The sequence below is a fragment of the Simochromis diagramma genome, unplaced genomic scaffold (genome assembly GCF_900408965.1).
Source record: "Simochromis diagramma unplaced genomic scaffold, fSimDia1.1 OVJJ01000024.1, whole genome shotgun sequence".
In the NCBI taxonomy this organism is placed as follows: domain Eukaryota; kingdom Metazoa; phylum Chordata; class Actinopteri; order Cichliformes; family Cichlidae; genus Simochromis; species Simochromis diagramma.
Genome location: NW_024387332.1, coordinates 2,691,827 through 2,711,193, shown reverse-complemented (window position 1 = coordinate 2,711,193; position 19,367 = coordinate 2,691,827). Strand labels below are relative to the sequence as shown.

The window sequence follows — 19,367 nt, the reverse complement described above, 5'->3', positions numbered from 1 at the left end:
GATGTTTACTCAGTTAAGGTGATAAATACAATGTGAAACTGTGCAGATGAAAGGAAGGAATATGTAGTGTACTTAAGATCTAACAGAATGATACAGTAACTAGCTCATTTAAGAACTAGTTACATTCAGCAGAGCTCAGATATGGACAGCAAAGTAAAGAGAAAAATGAATGGATGTGGTGCTAAATATATTTTGTTGGCCTGGTTTAGTTTCACCTTTGATGGTAGGGTAACATTTTTGACACTTCGCTCATAAATAGTTCCATAAACTTCTGTCAGGACACTGTCGCCACCACCTTTCTAAGATGCTAGAAGAAGATTGCTGTAGCGACTAAATGAGTCTTTAGTCTTTAGGAAGCATACCAAAAAGCACGGTCCCCACTTGGCCACAACCCCTAAGGCAGCTCGTCACTAAGAGTGGATGTGGATTTAGATTCAGGAGTAGGTGACATAAAGCTGTATGCCAGGAGTGAACGAGACATCAACTTACAGAGTTATCTAACCGAGATCTACGGCAAGAACACTGGAATGTTATAAGGATTTGATAAGCGTGGCCAAATTGTTGCAAAAACAGGGAAGGTGATCCAGACTGAAGATGTGGAGTTATGGCAGGGTGTATGGATCAGGAGCTGGAATAATGTTCTGGCCATAGGTGGAGACAGATGCCACTAATGTCACAACTCCTCACAAAACACGGAGGTCTCCACCCGAAGTCCAGCGCCCTGAGGCTCTATGGGTGTCAGTTTGTAAGTATCAGAGCTACAATCCAGGATGAAACACAGAGCATCTGCGCTTATGCCAGGAAGATTGCCCCTGAAGAGGAGCTGCTCCAAGAGTACCTCAGGGTGCAGAAGACAGAATGTGATGCAGAACTGGAAGAGGAACTATCACAGTTAGCCAAGCCCTACTTGGAATGTACCATTAACGGATAGAGCAAGAAATGTGAGAACAGAGAAGTTAAAGGAACAGCTGGAGGAGATGTGGAAAGTAAAGTCCAAAGTAGTCCTAGTTTTAATAGGAGCTTTGGGAGCTGTAACCGTAATGCTGGAAGTGTGGCTCCAGCAGATTCCAGGTATAACATCAGAGATTGCTGTCCAGAAGAGTGTAGTCCTAGGAACAGCTAAGACCCGCAAACTCTCAGGCCTCTGTGTGTGTTCCTCAAGCTCGGGCCTTCTACCAAACCACCTCATCCTGGGGGTGAGAGGGAGATTTTTATTTGTTTGTCTGTGTATATGTATTAAAGTTTATACAATGAAAAAAGGAGCAAGAAGGTTCCACTGAAAAATAACAGAAGCCCATGCCTATGGCCATTGCTCCTAGCCTTCCAGTATTTCCATGGGCCATTCCCATAAGACATGAATGTCACCTTTCCCCCCTTGTTGGAAGTGTTGGCTATGCATGGGAGCACCTTCACTACTAGCGGACCCTGTCTTCTTGACCCCCCCACATGCTTCTCATTTAGGGCATCAGGCATCTCAGCTGTAATCCTGACCTCCCTCCTCAGGATTTTATGAGGCAGCCATTAACTCCCTGCTGGCCCTCCACAGCCTGCTAGCCAGATTTACAGCACCAAAGAAGTCAGGTGTGTGTGTGTGTGTGCGTGTGTGTGTGTGTGTGTGTGTGTGTGTGTGTGTGCGTGTGTGTGTGTGTGTGTAAAAGCTCAGGCTGTGTTGGTGATCACAAGGGCCACCCTGACAAGCCCAGTGGGTGCCAGTAGGCAAAGGTGTGTGTATGTTGCCTGGCCCTCGCTTACCCTGCGACTGCGATCCTCCATTAATCTGCAGCATTACTGCTAGTGAGCTAATGGATCCTGGTCACAGCATTAGCAATGAGGGAGCATAAAGTCCAAGGTTGTGTGGAGGAAAGTGCAGGATGAGAGGCTTCAAGGAAGCATTTGGATGCAATGAGAAGGTAGCAAGTGAGTGATCATCTTAAACAAAGCTTCTAAGCAAAAATGCTTTGATGCCAATATTTGCTTTTACCTAAATAAATTGAAGTATAACTCTGGAGTGTGAATCAGTGGCTAAGATGAATTTCTTCTCTTGTCCACAGGCTTAAAGCCTACACAATAGGCTAAGGCTCCAAGATTAAAAAGGCATCCAACGATGCTACATGGGCATTTGCATAGGTTTCCACTTTCCATTTTCCATACTGTAAGTCCATTTTGGTGCTTAGCAGTGCCAGTAGCCCTGTGTTGGACGACCTTGGCGAGTAGGTCTGGGACAAGTCTTACTGGCATGTGTTTCATTTTTGCTCAGTTTCAGCAACATATGTTGCAAAGAAGAGAAATTGCCCCATAGTAGACCACACCAAAATGCACCTTTCCACAACAAATGTTTTCACGTAACATAGCAGGAAAAATGGATTGCTAACATTAAAACACATACATTTCATTGAGGCCAGTGTGTCCTAGTATTCTGCATCCCGTCTTACAGCTTTGTGCAGTGGTTAATATAATCAGGCAATCTCTGAAAAAATCAGAATCTCCTCATACAGTTAAAATGTCTGATGTGCAAAAAGGTGTATGAGAGCTTGGTTAGGAAAGTAAAGATGTACCAAACCCTTCTGTATTAGTTAAATGAGGTGTCATGTTCCTTACTGCTATGGGTCTTTTATAATTTCCTGAACAGATGAGTACAAGTAGACTTTGATTCTATAACTTATTGCCATTTAAGTAATAAAATCCATGTTAAGGTGAGTGTAACTTGATGGAGCTCAGAATGTATGGTGATTCCAAAAACTCAACAAAACACAAGGGAAGAATAACAAACTATGTCAAGCTCTATTATTTTTCTGCTGCAGAAAACAGCAGTGGCTGACCTTTTTCCCCTCTAAATCTACTGTGGCATTCTAAGACTGAGGTGTTCATTATGTGTCACAAGCTCTTTGAGAGCTGGAGCCCTACACTCCTAGACCAGAGTGCTACTTAATGTCTTCAGGCAGAGAGCTAACACCTAGGCACTTAGGTCTATAGCATCTCCCCCTGCTCCTTTCTCACCCTTTATGCAAGTAGCATCACACTGGGGGGAAAAAAAGTGAGATCACAGTCTCAGAGGTGTTGCTGGACCTGTCCACAGGCTTGGAGTGTGTGCATTTTTGTGCCCATGTATTGATTTTCAGACATGTAGATACAGCTTCATTTTCGCTGTTGTCCTGTTTTGGTAGCTTTCGGTATCTATAAGTTTAACAGTGAAACGGTGCCAAAATGTCTTTTGCAAAACATCCTGTATACTTTAAATCAGAACTCAGGTTCTGCTTTCAGTAGTTTCCACCATTGCACCAAGTTATTGCTAAGATTTTTAAAAGTGATTTTTAAATCTATATGAGTGGTAAAAAAAAAAAAAAAAAGAGTTTGCCGTAATCATTTCATCCAAATACCTCAATGCAAGAGATGGGACAAAATCCTAGTGACTTAATAACGAGCAAATACCAAGTTTGTTTGGCACTGAACCAGCTGTGATGTAGAACTACATTAACTAAACCAAAACATCCGTGTAATTTGGACTCTGCTCAGCTTGTTTTTCTCACCTTCCTGAATTTCTTTCCTAACATGTAATGAAAAGTCTAATTTTTCTTAAATTAGTCCTAGCAGGAAGATTTCAAAAGCTCAAGGTCAGATCCTGGTCATATCCAAAAGACTTACGGCCATATTTACTAATGTATTGCACCAGTGCATGTTGCAGATGTCCCTCTTGCTTATGTATTTCTGAGAGTTCTTTTCTTTAGGCACAAACTATGGGAAGAATCATATTTAAAGGAGCAATCAAACTTATTTATTAACAATTGCAAAATGCAGTTTACTTCTAATTGTGGTGATATTTAATGTGAAAAAATGGTGTGTCTTATTTTATTGCACTGGGTATGGTAACAGTTACTGCTGCAGGGAGGAGGCATCATGGAGCGCATGCTAGAAGAGCGAGACATTTCTCACTCACGTCAATCTATTTGGAAAGCCAGACAAAGATGTGATCAAAGTGTATAGAATGCAGAGATGGCCTGGAACCTTCAACCAAAAAGAGCTACGCAATAGCAGACAACAAAACTTTCATCAGGTTTTTTTCAACATACGTTGGTTTCTGTGGCAAGAATTTCATAGCATGGATTTTTTTTTATCCTTGTTCCAGGTCCTGATGTCACTGATAAGAAAAATCCAAAAAATATAAAGATTCACCTCTGCTGGAATGTTCACAGTCGTCATAATTTCCCGTTCAAGTCTAAAGCATACATTTAAAAGAGCATAATGGGATCTTGGAGCATGCACTGAGACTATATGTACATTATTTGCGTTGTGTAGAACTCACTCACCACCCCAGAGAATAAGTACCTTTTACTCCTCTTACCTTGAAACATGAACAACTGCTGGGCATGCTTCCCCCATATTACCTCCACCAGTCTGTTTAGCCAACACCTTGTTGTGTGCAATTTTTAATTTTCCACATCACCTTAGATTGTGCAACTGTTTTTTTGTTTGTTTGTTTTTTCATTTTTACAGTGGAGCACCCTTTCCCACCCACTGGAATCATGCTTTTTAAAATAAACTCCCAAATAGCTCCCCTATGGACCTGATGACCCCTCTTGATTTTGGGGGATATCATTAAATGTGTAGCACTGGTCTAATATGACCTCTAGTTTGTGTGCATATCTTTTTCTTTTAGTTGTCTGTCAGCCTTTTGGTTTGTTGTTTTGGAATCAGTTAAGTCCACAACCGAGTCGTATTGTTTGGCTCTCCACTATTAACCAACAGGTTAATAAAAACACAGGCTAGGACCTCAGGATAATCTTTTACAGTTTGAAATTTGACCTACAAATAAATGCAGTGGTCAAACGCAGTTTCTTCCACCTCAGAATGATTTCCAGTTTATAAACTTTTTTAAAGCCTTCTGATCAGTAAAGGGTTATACACGCCTTTGTTGCATCTAAACTGGGCGACTGTAATGCACTGTATCCTGGAGTTAGGCAATCATCTCTCGCCCGTTTACAATTAGTCCAAAATGCTACAGTCTGATTACTGACTGGGACAAAAAAGAGAGAGATCACATTACTCCAGTGTTAGCTGCCTCGCACTGGCTTCCTGTATATTACAGAGTCCAGTTAAAAGTGGCGCTGTTTCTGTTTAAAGACTTAAATGGTCTTGGACCTGCATATTTGGGAGATATGATGCATCCGTATATTCCCTAAAGATCATTAAGGTCTACTTCTCAATCACGCCTGATCATTCAAAGCATGCATCAACAGGAACTCGTGCTTTTGCTATTGTTGCACCAAAACTCTGAGGATTTGGAAGCTGAAGGAATGCCTTTGCTGTGATTAGAGGATTGGTTGCTGTTAGGTTACTGCTGTTGTGAATGCATGTAGCATCAATTTTTTAAGAACCTGTTTGTTTTATTTTAGTCTAAAGAACTTTGGTTTGAAATGTTTTAAAGTAAATGTTTTTACCTAGTACTTATTTGCTTACTTACTTACTAAACGTACATTGTTATTTATTAGTCAAATAACAAACAGAATTCACACCCAAAATGTAACCAGCAGATGTTGATAAAGCATAACATTCAACCACTAAAATATGTTTTTTTCCAATAATGCAAGTGAATGAAAGTAAAGGTAGGATGTCATTACAAGCTCCTGAATGTACACGTCCTTACAGTGAAAAACAAACTTACCTTTACAATATTATTTCCAGAAAGGTTCCGAATCTGAAACCTGCATCGATGACTTGTGTGCATTTTTTTTTTACCCTTTTCCCTGAAATACAGGGCATAATTTATATTTACACATAATCATGTACAGCCATGCCTATGTTGATCTTGTAAACAAAATTCTCTTCAACTAAATCATTACAATGTTACATTTTGCTTCTAACTGGCCTGAGGGATCTTTAGCATTGTGTGAAAATGAAACCATTTCTTTTGTTGTTTCAAAGCAGCAGTTCTGGATTCACAGAACTTGGACAAAGATGCTAATCTTTACAGAAGTGTTTTCCCTCATTGGCAATCAAGTGAAAACCTTGTGGCCTTTAGTGCCTCTTAGCAGAGCTGAGTTCTGCCAAGAAGTGGTGTGTGATGTGGAAACACTCTTGGACCACCAGCTTTAATCAGACTGATGATGGTTAAAGACACAGAGCCTTCTCTGAGCAAAGCAGCGTGTGTGTGTGTGTGTGTGTGTGTGTGTGTGTGTGTGTGTGTGTGTGTGTGTGTGTGTGTGTGTGTGTGTGTGTGTGTGTGTGTGTTTTAGAGAGACTGGCTCACTGACTGGCTGGCTGGCTCCATGTGTCTGTATGTAAGGGGGCTGATGGCCCAGACAGCTTTGATCCCAAGGCCTTGTCATGTTTATGGCAGTGTTGAGAAGGGTAAGCCAGGGCAAAGAAACAGGTCACAAAGTATCAAGGCAATGCGTCCGTGTCTGTGTGATAGTGTATGTGTGTGCGTGCATCCTTGGTTGTCTTTACTGCCTCTTGTACTTGTTTCTGCTCACACACAAGTTTATCAATCACAATAATTTCAGAGCTCTTCAAAAGGTCTTAAAATCTTTAACATTTTATTTGAACTTAAAAATATCCATCTAAGCTAAGTTATAAAAACTTCCTGCGGAACAGTTGGTTATTTCTAATTCATAAATATTTGCAGTGAATTGAGAACAATGATTGAAAACCCCCACATTTTCTTTATTTCCCACACAGCTTGTAATACATTAGCAAGCCAATTAACAGCTAACTTCTCTATAGTTCACTCATCTTTTCTGGCCTATAGAAATATGGACAGTGACGACAGTCCAAACTTTATTGAAGGTCAACACAAAAAGAAGAAACAAACTTTACACTGTGATACAGGCTCTTAAAAACAGAGGATATTGTGGTCACTGTTGAAAATTGTTTGTAAAGTCAGATGATCAAAGAAGTGGAATGAATTAAAAATATTGAATAATTTGAAATTCGATGACAGTTACCAAATTTACCTTTACTCAGTTTTGTGAGGGATCAAAAAATTGCAATTCAGATGATTCCTATGAGAGATTAAAAAAACATTCAGTGACCAGTTTATCCTGCCCAAGATTACTGGGGATCGAGGGAGAGGTCATGGTTAAAGTGCCTTAGCACATGGGGCCCAGGTGGGTGCAGTCAGAAGAAGCAACATAGGCCCTCCTGTGGGCTCCTGGCAGTCTGATCCTCGAATGTTCAGGCTTGCTACTGGGACATGGAACAACAGGTCTCTAGCAGGGAAGGAGCCTGAGCTAGTGCATGAGGTCGAACGGCACCAGCTAGATAAAGTCAGCACGTAGCTTGGGCTCTGGAACGAGTCCCATGGAGAGGGCCTGGATTCTGTTCCACTGAGAGGCAGTAGGCAGTGGTGGATACTCTGGCATTCCCTCATCTTGCTGACTGTATGTTGAGGTTTTTCCTGGTTGATGTGAGGATTGCTGCTCTGTGCCTTTGGGTCAGGAAACAGGTCCTGACTGTTGTTTGCGTTTATGTGCTGAACAACTCTTTAGAGTACCCTGCAAATGACTCATTGTCCTGCTACTGGCAGATTTGAGACCTCACATGAGCAACAGCAGTGAAACCTAGAGGAGTGTCCTGACCTGTCATCTGAACCTGAGTGCTGTTATGTTATTGGACTTGCTAACCACAGTTTGTCCAAAACGAACACCATGTTCAAACATAAAGATGTCCATAAATGTGAGTAGCACCAGGACACCCTAAGTTGCAGGTTGATTTTGTAGTCATATTGTCAGATCTGCAGTTGAATGCTCTGGACACTTGGGTGAGGTGACAAGCTAAGCTGTGATAGTGATGGTCCGCTTGGAGCATCTGGCAGAGGCCCCAATCGGATCTTCAGTTGCTATTTCCAGCAAAACTTCAACAATATTCCAAGGAAAGCTGGGGCTATCAAGTCCAAATGGAACATTTTCCTGCATTTCGATTGTTGGGGTGTTTGCATGAGGCTGCGGTTGCAAGGGATTTGGTCCTGTCATGGTGGTAATCCCCAAACCAGCTGGTAGACGCCAGAGGTGAAGCAGATTGCAACTGAAGCAAAGACTGTGGTGTTGGAGGAGTTTGGTGAAGCCATAGAACAAGACCTTGGTTCCTATTTTTTAGAAGAGGGACTGGGGGTGTTCTCCAGTTATAGGGGGAATAGTCTATTCAGCCTCCCTGGAAGGTCTATGCAAGGGTAAGGAGAGGAAAGTCCATCCATTAAGAAAATCCTTAGATTCAGGAGGAGCAGTACATTGTTTTCATTCTGATCATTTAATGCTGGACCAGCTCTTTATCCCTTCGAGTATAATTGAATGTGCATGGGAGTTTGTGCAACCAGTCTACTTGTCTTTTGTGGACTTGAAGAAGGCATTCAAACGCATTCCTTGGAGTATCCTGTAGGATGTGTTTATTGGTTTCTTGACCCATTGCTAAAAGGCTATTACTAGCAAAAAGTTGGACTATTGGATTTTACTTAGCACAAAAATTCTGTTATTTTTTTTTTACATTTTTATGGACTTGCTCGAGTTTGTAGAAGGAGCCAAGTGGCAAAAAGCTTTGTCTTTGAGGCCTCAGAATCTTGTCTCTGCTTTTTGTGGAGTTTGTCCTACTGTTGGCTTTATCTGCTTTGTTCGGGGACCATGGATTTTAGAAAGGTGCCAAGAAATAAGATGTATTATTATTATTATTATCACACAGCGGCTTACCGCTCACACTGCAGTTCAGAGTGGGATGTGAATTGACAGAATGAGAATTAGAACTTCCAAGTCTGAGACCAAGGTTCTCGGTCAGAAATGGTACCCACTCTGGGTCAGAGGTGGGTTGTTATGTTGTGCATGTTTCTCTGGGTCTTGCTCACTGGTGAAAGAATGAGACTGCAGATACAAGCACCAGAAATGAGCTTTCTATGAACGGTAGCTTACAGGGTGAGAATTTCAGTCATTCAGGAGAAACTCAAGAGCTTACTCTTACACACAGGCACCAGGTGAGGTAGCTTGGACATCTGACTAGCATGCTTCTAGGTTTCCTCCTGGGCAAGGTGCTTTGTGAATGTCCAACTTACAGAAGACTCTGAGTAGGCCAAGGTGTTTACTTGTCTGCGTAGGCTATTGCCCCTGCGCCCCAGCCCTGCATAAGCAAAGGATGGATGGACTTATTTATGTTGTGTGCATCTGTAGGACCATGAGGGTGTGACAGGGAAGCTCTGATTAGTAATTTGGATTACTAGATAGCTTAAATATTATTATGTATGCTTTATAAGAATGAGTAGTTTCATGTTTGTGTCAATATATTTAAAAGTTTGTTGAGCAGGCTGTATTCAATTTCCATTTTTGTTTTCATTGAAACACTTCCTTAATGAAGTTATCCCCTCCTTCCACAATGTGATACAATGCCAGCTTACAGTTTTAGTGAAGAAGCTTTACCGCTGTGTTGGTGATGGAGGTTAGCTCCGTGTCATCAAACAAAGAGTAAGTATTCCACTTTCTAACACTTCCAACTCTTAGCAGAAAAATTGCCATAACTTTGTTACATGATTGAGGAATGTGAGTACGAGAGTGTGCATAATTTCTATGTTAGTGACTGTGTTTAAAGTTCCTTTTGTCCTACATTTGTGCATATGTGTGTCTAGTTAAGGGCAAGCAGCCCCACATGGCGTTGAAGCCTCCTTCTTGAATTCCTGGTAAAGATCCTTATTTGGGACCCTCTTCACATGTGTGTATAAGTGTGTATGTGAGTTTTCACTCTGAGTGAACCGACTAAAGTTGCCCTTTAGCCCGGGGCAGTCTCTCTTCTTCTCACTCTTGAGTGGCCACACACTAAGAGGCCAGATCCATTTTGAACAGCAGAAAGAAAGGCAAGGACAAAAGTGAATACACAGTTCTTCTTTTCCTTTCTCTTCGATGTTGTAAAAGGTATAAATGAATGATTTTTGAACATTTTACATTATGTAATTTGAATCATTTCCCAAATGCAAAACACTTTTAGGTCCTATGTCAGTGTTTTGTTGTTTTGTTGTTAATTCTATTGGTTGATGATTGCCTATTGCCAGAGAACACATGTTGGAAGTGGTTTTTCCATTTCCATTATTCAATTTTGCTTTTCGCTCTCAAGTGTCATTAAAACAGAGAGAATCACCTCTTCCTGTTTTGTGCTACGAAGTAGCAGGGCTGATTTTTCAGACTGATCGTTTAGCAGGCATGCTGTATGGTTACTAAATTGGTTGTTGTGCACATCATATATGATGTCACCACAGCCCATTACCATATATGCTGGTGTTTTTAGGCATAACAGAGTCATTGCAATCCTCTGCTGAACAAATGGTGTTACCACTCTCAATAAACCTCTGCACAGAAGAAGTCAAAACAGGAAGCAAAGCAATCATGGAACTTTTCTGAAAGTTTCATCTTTTCAAGCTACTGCAGCATCAGCCTCTCTGGGCTACTGTACTGATACATATGTAACACCCGTCCCACGTTCTATTGAGAGGGGCCCTGGGTTCCTGTTGTTACTTTCCTATTGATACTCCCTTTTTAATGCTTATGGTATTAAATATGCAATAAAAACTACCTTATATGGAAATAAATCACACACAAACAGGTCAATCATAAAGTTAACTCCACTTTAGTGAATGCTTAATTAACAACACAAAAGAAAATAAGTAAAATCAATAAAGTTTGTTAAACAATGGTAAGGTATCTACCTCAACAGAAACAAAATAATCAAATAATATTGTGGGCCCACACGCACTCTCACCAAACACACACACACCTCAAGTGCTACAGTCTTTCTGCTAGCAAACCCCTCGTTGCAGGCCTGAGTCGTGGCTCGGGTGCGTTGGGACCTAAAACAATATGGTCGCTTCACTTGTTGCCAAGCAGTAAAAATAAAAAGCACGTGCAAACAACAGTACTCACACCTCCAGGCAGTTCAAAGGGATAGCGGGGAAACTGGGTCACGGCTACCAGCAGGCCGCGGCAGCAGCACTCACAGTCGTCCTTTCCACGTGCTCCCACTTGAACACATAACTTCAGCACACCAGCAGAAGGGACCTCTCTGACACGCCAGCAAGACGTCCGTCTCCTCCTACTCACAGTAGGGTACAACAGTTCTCGACTCCAGTTAACTATCCGTCAACCTGAAAATGCGTCTGTCGCCCTTCTATGAACTCTGCGTTCACTCGACACTGTTCAGCTCTCGTCTCTCTCGCTTCCTCCAGAGTGCACACGGCTCCCCACTTACTCCCACCCCTCTACCTGAGACTACTTCAGGGTTCACTGGAGCTGTAGTACATATCAATACCATGTCAAAAATAATGACATAAACCTCAAAATACAAATAAAAAGGTTGTGCATTTAACTGACACACATCACATACTTTGCAGGCATTTGTATACATTCTTGAACACATTAAACATTTGCAATTAACGATCAATATTAATGAACAAATTTAAATAATGAGCTACTTATATAGCCAGGGCTACACCCTCCCCCTTCTGAATGTCTGAATGTCCCCATCAGACCTATTTTCATTAGGCCAGTTAAAATCTCACTAAAGAGTACTGGCTAGTGCATTACCATTTAGGAGTCAGGGTCGTAGCAAATCTGAATTACCATACCTCGGTAACTAATAGTCACAGGTCTGTCAGTGGGCCTTCCAAGTTCATCATAACTGAGGCGCAAAACAGGTCTCACTCTCCTTTTTGTTTGGAGGTCATAGGGTGAGTCAGCACCCCCAACTGAGACACTAGGTGTAGGAACATCTCTGTCCTCCAGCTCTTCAGCCCCCACCGAGTCTTGGTGTTGCTGTGAACTTTCCTCCGTCTGATCTACTACTACTGGGAGTTCTTCCCCCTGTTCCTCCACCTTGGACAATTCATGAACACTGGAATGATCACTTTCCATCTGGTCAGGAAGGCTCATAACCTCCTCACGTCGAGGTTCAACACTGTCACGAAAGGCTAAAGGAGGTTCATAGTAGACACACTGTTTTTCAGACTCTGAGGACCAATCATCTTCACTCAGATGCTCCAACTTTTGTGTCTGACTTTCATCTTCACACCTTACTTGCTGTGCCCTGGTCCTTGGTCTCTTTGGTCGTGCTGTCTTTTCTGATGGAGCAGACATCCTGATCATGTAACCAATGGGCAGCAGGTGATCCCTATGCACGGTCCTCACAATACCAGTTCCTCTCTCTGGTTTTACACGATACACAGGGAGATTGAGTAACTTGGCGATCACTATGTAAGGTAGTCAGTTCCATCTGTCTTGTAGTTTGTGCTTTCCTGTGAGGCCCAGATTCCGAACCAGCACCCGATCACCTTCCTCAAGTGTCTGATTCCGAACTCTCGCATCATACAGTCTCTTGTTTCGTTCATTGTTCCTGGAAGCTGCATCAGCGGCTAGCTGGTAAGCTTTTTGAAGTTCTTTTCTCATGTTAGCCACATACTGGTGGCGCTTTAAGTCATTTTCTTCATCTGACCCCACACCAAAACACAGGTCAATGGGTAGTCGCGCCTCTCTTCCAAACATGAGGAAGTAGGGCGAGTATCCTGTGGCATCATTTCTAGTGGTGTTGTAAGCATGTACTAGCTGGCTTATATGCTGGCTTCACTTAGACTTTTTAGCTGAATCAAGGGTGCCCAACATTGCCAGCAAAGTACGGTTGAAACGCTCAGGCTGCGGGTCGCCCTGAGGGTGGTAGGGTGACGTTCGGGACTTACGAATGCCCAGCAGGGTCAATAGCTCCTTAATGAGCTTGCTCTCAAAATCTCTACCCTGGTCTGAGTGAATGCGAGCAGGCAATCCATAATGCACAAATAACTTTTCAAAAAGGACTTTGGCGACAGTCAGTGCTTTCTGATCTTTTGTGGGAAATGCTTGAGCATACCTGGTGTAATGATCAGTGACAACCAGCACATTAGCTATGCCTTTAGAGTCTGGCTCAATAGAAAGAAAGTCTATGCAGACCAGGTCTAGAGGGCCATTACTGGTAATGTGCTGTAAAGGGGCAGCTTTCTGTGGTATGGACTTCCTAGCTACACACCTTCCACAGTTCTTTATGTATGTTGCAACTTCAGATGCCACTCTGGGCCAGTAAAACCAGTCTTTAATGAGTTCTGTAGTTCGTTCTGTGCCCAGGTGACCAGCATCATCATGCACTGAATTTTAGTACCATTGGCCGATACTTAGCAGGCAAGACGATCTGACTCACTTCTCGACCAGAGGGTCTTGTGGTGACCCTGTAGAGAAGGCCACGCTTAACCTTTAACTTGGATCTTTCTCGCATCAGCAATACAACATCTGGGTTTGCCTGTGTGGAAGCTGAAACCCTTTGGTTTCTCTCAACTTGAGATTTCACCACACCTATAACTGGATCAGAGTCTTGGGCTTCTGACAGTTCTTTCAGGCTTAGCTGTTCCAGCGGGCCCACTTCTGTCTGAGTGAAGTTTGCGTATAAAGCTGGAATGGCGTCTGGCGAAGCACCCAGCTGGTCGACAAATCTAGTGGTGTGTTCTTGAAAACCATCTGTAGTGATCCGACGACACAAAGCTTTTACCCCAGAAGGTGGGATATCCACCCATCCATCTGTTGTGTCTTGCGGACTCCTGGACAGTGAGTCGGCATCCACATTTTCACGGCCGGGCTTATATTGAATGCTGAAATCATAGGTGGAGAGGGCTGCTAGCCACCGATGACCTGTCGCGTTCAACCTGGCAGTGGTCAGGACGTAGGTGAGTGGGTTATTATCAGTTCTCACCGTGAACTTAGCCCCATAAAGGTAGTCATGGAACTTTTCCACTACTGCCCATTTCAGAGCCAAAAACTTCAGTTGGTGAACTGGGTAGTTCTGTTCTGCATGACTCAACTTGCGGCTGGCAAATGCTACCGGGCGGAGTCCTTCTGGGTACTCTTGGTTCAGGACTGCTCCTAGCCCATCCAAACTTGCATCAACATGTACGATGTATGGTCTGGCTGGATCAGCAAATGCCAAGACTGGAGCATGTGTGAGCTTGTAAACAATGCTCTGAAAGGCGTCATCACAAGCTGGGGTCCACCGATCACCAAAAGGCTCGGCAACTCGAAAGTAGCTATTTTGCTTTCCTTTAGTGACACCCTTTTTGCTACCCTGTGCAGGAGGATATCCCTTGGTCAGTTCTGTCAAAGGGCGGACTATGGCGGAGTAGTTCTTGATGAACCGCCGGTAGTATCCACAAAATCCGAGAAAAGATCTTAGGGATTTCAGATCAGTGGGTTTCTTCCAGTGGGTCACCGCACTCACTTTCTCAGGATCAGTGGCAACTCCAGAGGCAGAGACAATGTGTCCCAAGAACTTCACCTGGGGTTGGCAAAATTGGCATTTGTCAATGGAGACTTTGAGACCACATTCCTCCAGCCGGTCCAGGACTTTAAGTAACCGTTCCTCGTGCTCCTCCAGTGTCCTGCCAAACACAATAAGGTCATCCAGATACACAAGGACTTGAATCAGGTTCATGTCTCCAACAGCTCTCTCCATTAACCTTTGAAAGGTTGCGGGTGCACCAGTGATGCCTTGAGGCATCCTCTCAAACTGGAAAAACCCAAGAGGACAGATAAAAGCAGTTTTCTCTTTATCAGCCTCAGACATCTCCACTTGGTAATATCCACTTCTCAGGTCCAGTACAGAAAACCACTTGCTTCCTGTCAGACAATCCAGTGCATCATCTATGCGTGGCATAGTGTACTGGTCTGGGATGGTTCTGGAGTTCAGTAGACGGTAATCAATACACATCCGCACCTTGCCATTCTTCTTCCTGACTATGACAATCGGGGAAGCATACGGACTGCGTGACTCTTTGATTATGCCGGCTGCCAGCAGTTCTTGTAGATGGCGTCGGACATCTTCAATGTCAGCAGGTGCGATTCTGCGAGATCTCTCCCTGAATGGTCGAGGGTCTCTCAACCTTATGTGGTGAGTGACACCTTTGGCTAAGCCGACGTCCCACTCCTCCAGGGAAAAAACATCCGCTCTTTTTGATAACTTTGCTGCTAACCTGGCTTTCCACTCTTCAGGGATAGGAGAATCTCCAAAGTCAAACAGTTCAGGGTTAATAGACCTTTCTTGGGCGGAGGTCTTTGTTAACTCGGTGACAGTGTCCACCAAGTACACCTGAGCTAGCACTGTACCAGTGGGGACAATAGTCTCTCTTTGGGACTCGTTTCTTAGCAGAAGTGTGAAACTGTTAGGGTCCATCTCAGAAGATGGTAGTACTACAGGTGGAACCAACACTCCAGCTGGGAGGTTTGTAGATTTGCCCACCTCCACCATTAGAATACTTTTATCTAATGGCTGCTGTTGTTCCACCTTGCAAACTGCATACTGTACTGCACAAGGAGGGATAGTGATTGGCCCGGGGCCTTGCCACTTCACATGACCCACCACGCCTGTTTGTTGGCTAATGAGTGATGAGGGCAGTTCTGAGGAGAGACTATTTATCCTCAGTGAGTGAATCTCATCTTTCCCCCCTACCTCTTCACAATCTCTCAGCAGAGAATGCAGTTTCTGGGAGTTAGTGCCAATGATGACAGGAACTGGGTCGGGGCTCTTTGGATCTGGACACACCAAGGCCAAGACAGTGACTGTCTCTACAGCTTCCTTTGAGTTGGGGGGAAAACCCACCTCAACTGCCACATACCCCTTGTATGGGTAATTGGAATCACTCAGTCCCCATATGGCGAGATCTTTTAAAGGAAGAATGGGCACATTGGGGATGAAACGGGAATACCAGCTCTCAAATATAATGGTGACTCGAGAGCCGCTGTCAAGGAGAGCTTTACATGGTTGTCCTTCTATGGTCACATCGGTCATCATGGACGGACCAACCAATCCTTCTGGGAGTCCACCCTGTGAGGATGTGTGCACGGAACTTTTCCGGATGGAACCGACCTGTGTGGGCTCAGAAGCGCCACCTGTAGCTCCTTTTCCCTCTTTGCTCCTACGAAGGGCTCCGAGTAGCCTCTGAATTACTTTGGCAGTGTTTTCAGGAGCCATGCAGTGGGTGGCAATATGGCCATTCTCCCCACACCGGTAACAGAAGTAACTTTCTGAATCTTTTGCAGCATATGGTCTGTTTACCTTGCTTCGTCTGGCTCTCCCATCTCTCTTTGTTGAGTCCGTTTGGGTTGAACCCTGTGACACCGCCATAACGGTCAGCTGGTGTTGTAACTGTTGAACTTGCTGCTTTAACTGTTGGACTTCATTCTCCGCGCCAGTCTCAGCAACTTTCTTGGTTTGTTTCAACATTAGCTCGGCATCTGAGCGCTTGCTTGTTAACTCTTTAAGCTCAGAGCGTAACTCTTTGATCTCGGCTTTGAGCTCTTGAACCTCTGTCGATTTGGCTTTTGTCTCTTCACCAACTTTCACTTGTCTAACTGTGGTGTTTGACTCATGCCTCACTCTTGCATGGTCTTCTTCTTCTCGAATCTCACTGAGCAGCTTCAGGAAAGCGGGTGGCTCTTCCTTTCTTTCTCTGAGTCTTAGCTGCAGTAACATTATCTCTGACTCAGTTGCACCCCGTATAAGCTGGTCAATACGTGCACGGTCGACTCGATGGCTAGGGAGACCCCCTCTCTGCACTACCTTGGTCAGAGAGCGTTCCAATCTTCTCAGGAAGTCTGACAGCTTTTCTCCTCGCTGTTGACCCAGGCTCCTGAAGGCGAGGTACAAGTCTTCACCTGACTCCAGGGATCCAAATGCACTTTCTAGAGACTCTACATAGCTCTCCGGGCTAGCATCAGGGTTATCTCGTCGTACAGCTTGGATGATCTCCAACGCCGGTCCCTTTAGGCTCTCAACTACTCTCCTTCGCTTCTCTCTCTCAGAGCAGTCACACTCTTCAATCATCAGGCGAGCCTGCTCAACCCAGCTATCCAGGCTCTCTTCACCTGCTGGAGTGGGAGAGTGGCCAGAGAATATCCGCAGACGTCGAGATGCAGTATTCTCACCGGTAGGTCGCATAGTTTTCGCTAACAGGTCTCCGACTGCCCGAATGATGGATTCAGGGGAGTTTTCCTGTGGGGTTTCAGTAGACAGCAAGGCACTAACATCATCAATTGTTTTGCCCTCTTCTACCATTAGTTTCTTAAGCTTGGCTGAGAAGTCATCAACTGACCTCACAGATTCAGTGAGGAGGGAAATCTTCCAGACAGGACCTCCATTCAATGGCTGTACATGTGGTGGTATGCGGTCTGGCTGAGTAGCTTGACGGCATTCACACAGCACAAGGTTATTGCCTGTCTGGGTGTCTCTTAGTCTATCTCTCACTTTTACTCTTCCAAAAGCTTTCACTGACTGAGCTGTCTCTTCAATGTCTGATAAGTCAAAATCAGAGGGAACATCATGCAGTACAAAAGCCCGGTTTGGGTCTATACCTGCTTTACTGCACCAGCTACTAAGCTCAGGTGCAATTTGAGACTCTTTTCGAGTAGTCATCATACAAACCCTAATGCTGGTGTGCTAGGCTGTGAAAATCTGTAAACAAAATACTCCTTTAAAGAACAAACTAGAAAAGTTAAGCACGGGAGTATCCCAGCGGTGCCTCCATAATTGTGTAACACCCGTCCCACGTTCTATTGAGAGGGGCCCTGGGTTCCTGTTGTTACTTTCCTATTGATACTCCCTTTTTAATGCTTATGGTATTAAATATGCAATAAAAACTACCTTATATGGAAATAAATCACACACAAGCAGGTCAATCATAAAGTTAACTCCACTTTAGTGAATGCTTAATTAACAACACAAAAGAAAATAAGTAAAATCAATAAAGTTTGTTAAACAATGGTAAGGTATCTACCTCAACAGAAACAAAATAATCAAATAATATTGTGGGCCCACACGCACTCTCACCAAACACACACACACCTCAAGTGCTACAGTCTTTCTGCTAGCAAACCCCTCGTTGCAGGCCTGAGTCGTGGCTCGAGTGCGTTGGGACCTAAAACAATATGGTCGCTTCACTTGTTGCCAAGCAGTAAAAATAAAAAGCACGTGCAAACAACAGTACTCACACCTCCAGGCAGTTCAAGGGGATAGCGGGGAAACTGGGTCACGGCTACCAGCAGGCCGCGGCAGCAGCACTCACAGTCGTCCTTTCCACGTGCTCCCACGTGAACACATAACTTCAGCACACCAGCAGAAGGGACCTCTCTGACACGCCAGCAAGACGTCCGTCTCCTCCTACTGAATCACACAACCCCGCTAAATGCCAGTTCACATGCGATAACATTCAATCTTAGCATTAGCTTAATAAATAAAAACAGAGCAGAACAAGAGCTTAGCGAATATGCTAGGCTACGTTAGCGGCTATGTTAGCAGTTGTGCTAGCGGCTGTGTTAGCGCTAATCCGTTTTACACAATAACATTGGGTACAAGTGTCAGACAAAATCCACATTTACCTCACAGTAGGGTACAACAGTTGTGGACTCCAGTTAACTATCCGTCAACCTGAAAATGCGTCTGTTGCCCTTCTATGAACTCTGCGTTCACTCGACACTGTTCAGCTCTCGTCTCTCTCGCTTCCTGCAGAGTGCACACGGCTCCCCACTTACTCCCACCCCTCTACCTGAGACTACTTCAGGGTTCACTGGAGCTGTAGTACATATCAATACCATATCAAAAATAATGACATAAACCTCAAATTACAAATAAAAAGGTTGTGCATTTAACTGACACACATCACATACTTTGCAGGCATTTGTATACATTCTTGAACACATTAAACATTTGCAATTAACGATTAATATTAATGAACAAATTGAAATAATGAGCTACTTATATAGCTAGGGCTACACATATTTGAAATGGTGGTAGAGATCACAGTTGTAACTCGTGTCTTCAACATGGCAACAGTGTGCACAACAGGTAAGAAAACTCGAGAGGTGCACCAACGACACCAAAGCGTCACATGTGCCAGAAGTTGCAATATAATATTTTTGGAAGAAAAACTTCCCTAACATCAAAGGAGAGCCTGCATAGTACGTGTTGCCATCCTAACCTCACACATGCGTGTTTGGAAGTTAAGTTTGACACAATAGTCCACTAATGCATCAAATGTAGGTTGTTTTGTGCTGCATCGTGCAATGGTCTGAGTATTCAGTAATCACTCTTTAGTAAGTTCGGGTTAGTTCATTTTAAATTTTGAACTTCGAAATTAAGTGTTGATTTTAGTTGGTGTTTGAAATGATTCAGTTTAAGGGATGGCGGCTTGCTGATTAATTGAAGTGAATTGTAATATTTTGCTATATATTTGTATTAAAAATCTCCTAAAGGAAGAAAAAACACATTGGTATTACAGCCGAATGGTCATACTGTAGGTGTTAGAGTAACCTCATAGGTCACTCAACAACTAGGCGTGGGCCTCAACT

At 43.6% G+C, this 19,367-nt stretch overlaps 2 protein-coding genes across 5 annotated transcripts in view; one reads left to right on the top strand and one right to left on the bottom strand.

The window, feature by feature from the left end:
* Positions 1–19,367, top strand: part of bcas3 (BCAS3 microtubule associated cell migration factor) — a 323,554-nt gene that overhangs the window by 209,104 nt on the left and 95,083 nt on the right. The window lies entirely within an intron of this gene.
* LOC120718127 lies at positions 11,281–18,634 on the bottom strand. 2 transcript variants are annotated; one of them, XM_040006478.1, is made up of 2 exons: positions 18,399–18,634; positions 11,281–18,183 (listed from the first exon to the last, which is right to left on the bottom strand). In XM_040006478.1, the coding sequence occupies exon 2, from the start codon at positions 17,437–17,439 to the stop codon at positions 13,120–13,122; it is 4,320 nt and encodes a 1,439-aa protein (XP_039862412.1). In that variant the 5' UTR covers positions 17,440–18,183; positions 18,399–18,634; the 3' UTR covers positions 11,281–13,119. The 2 variants fall into 2 exon arrangements, with proteins under 2 accessions (XP_039862412.1, XP_039862413.1); XM_040006479.1 differs by having other exon boundaries at positions 11,281–18,180.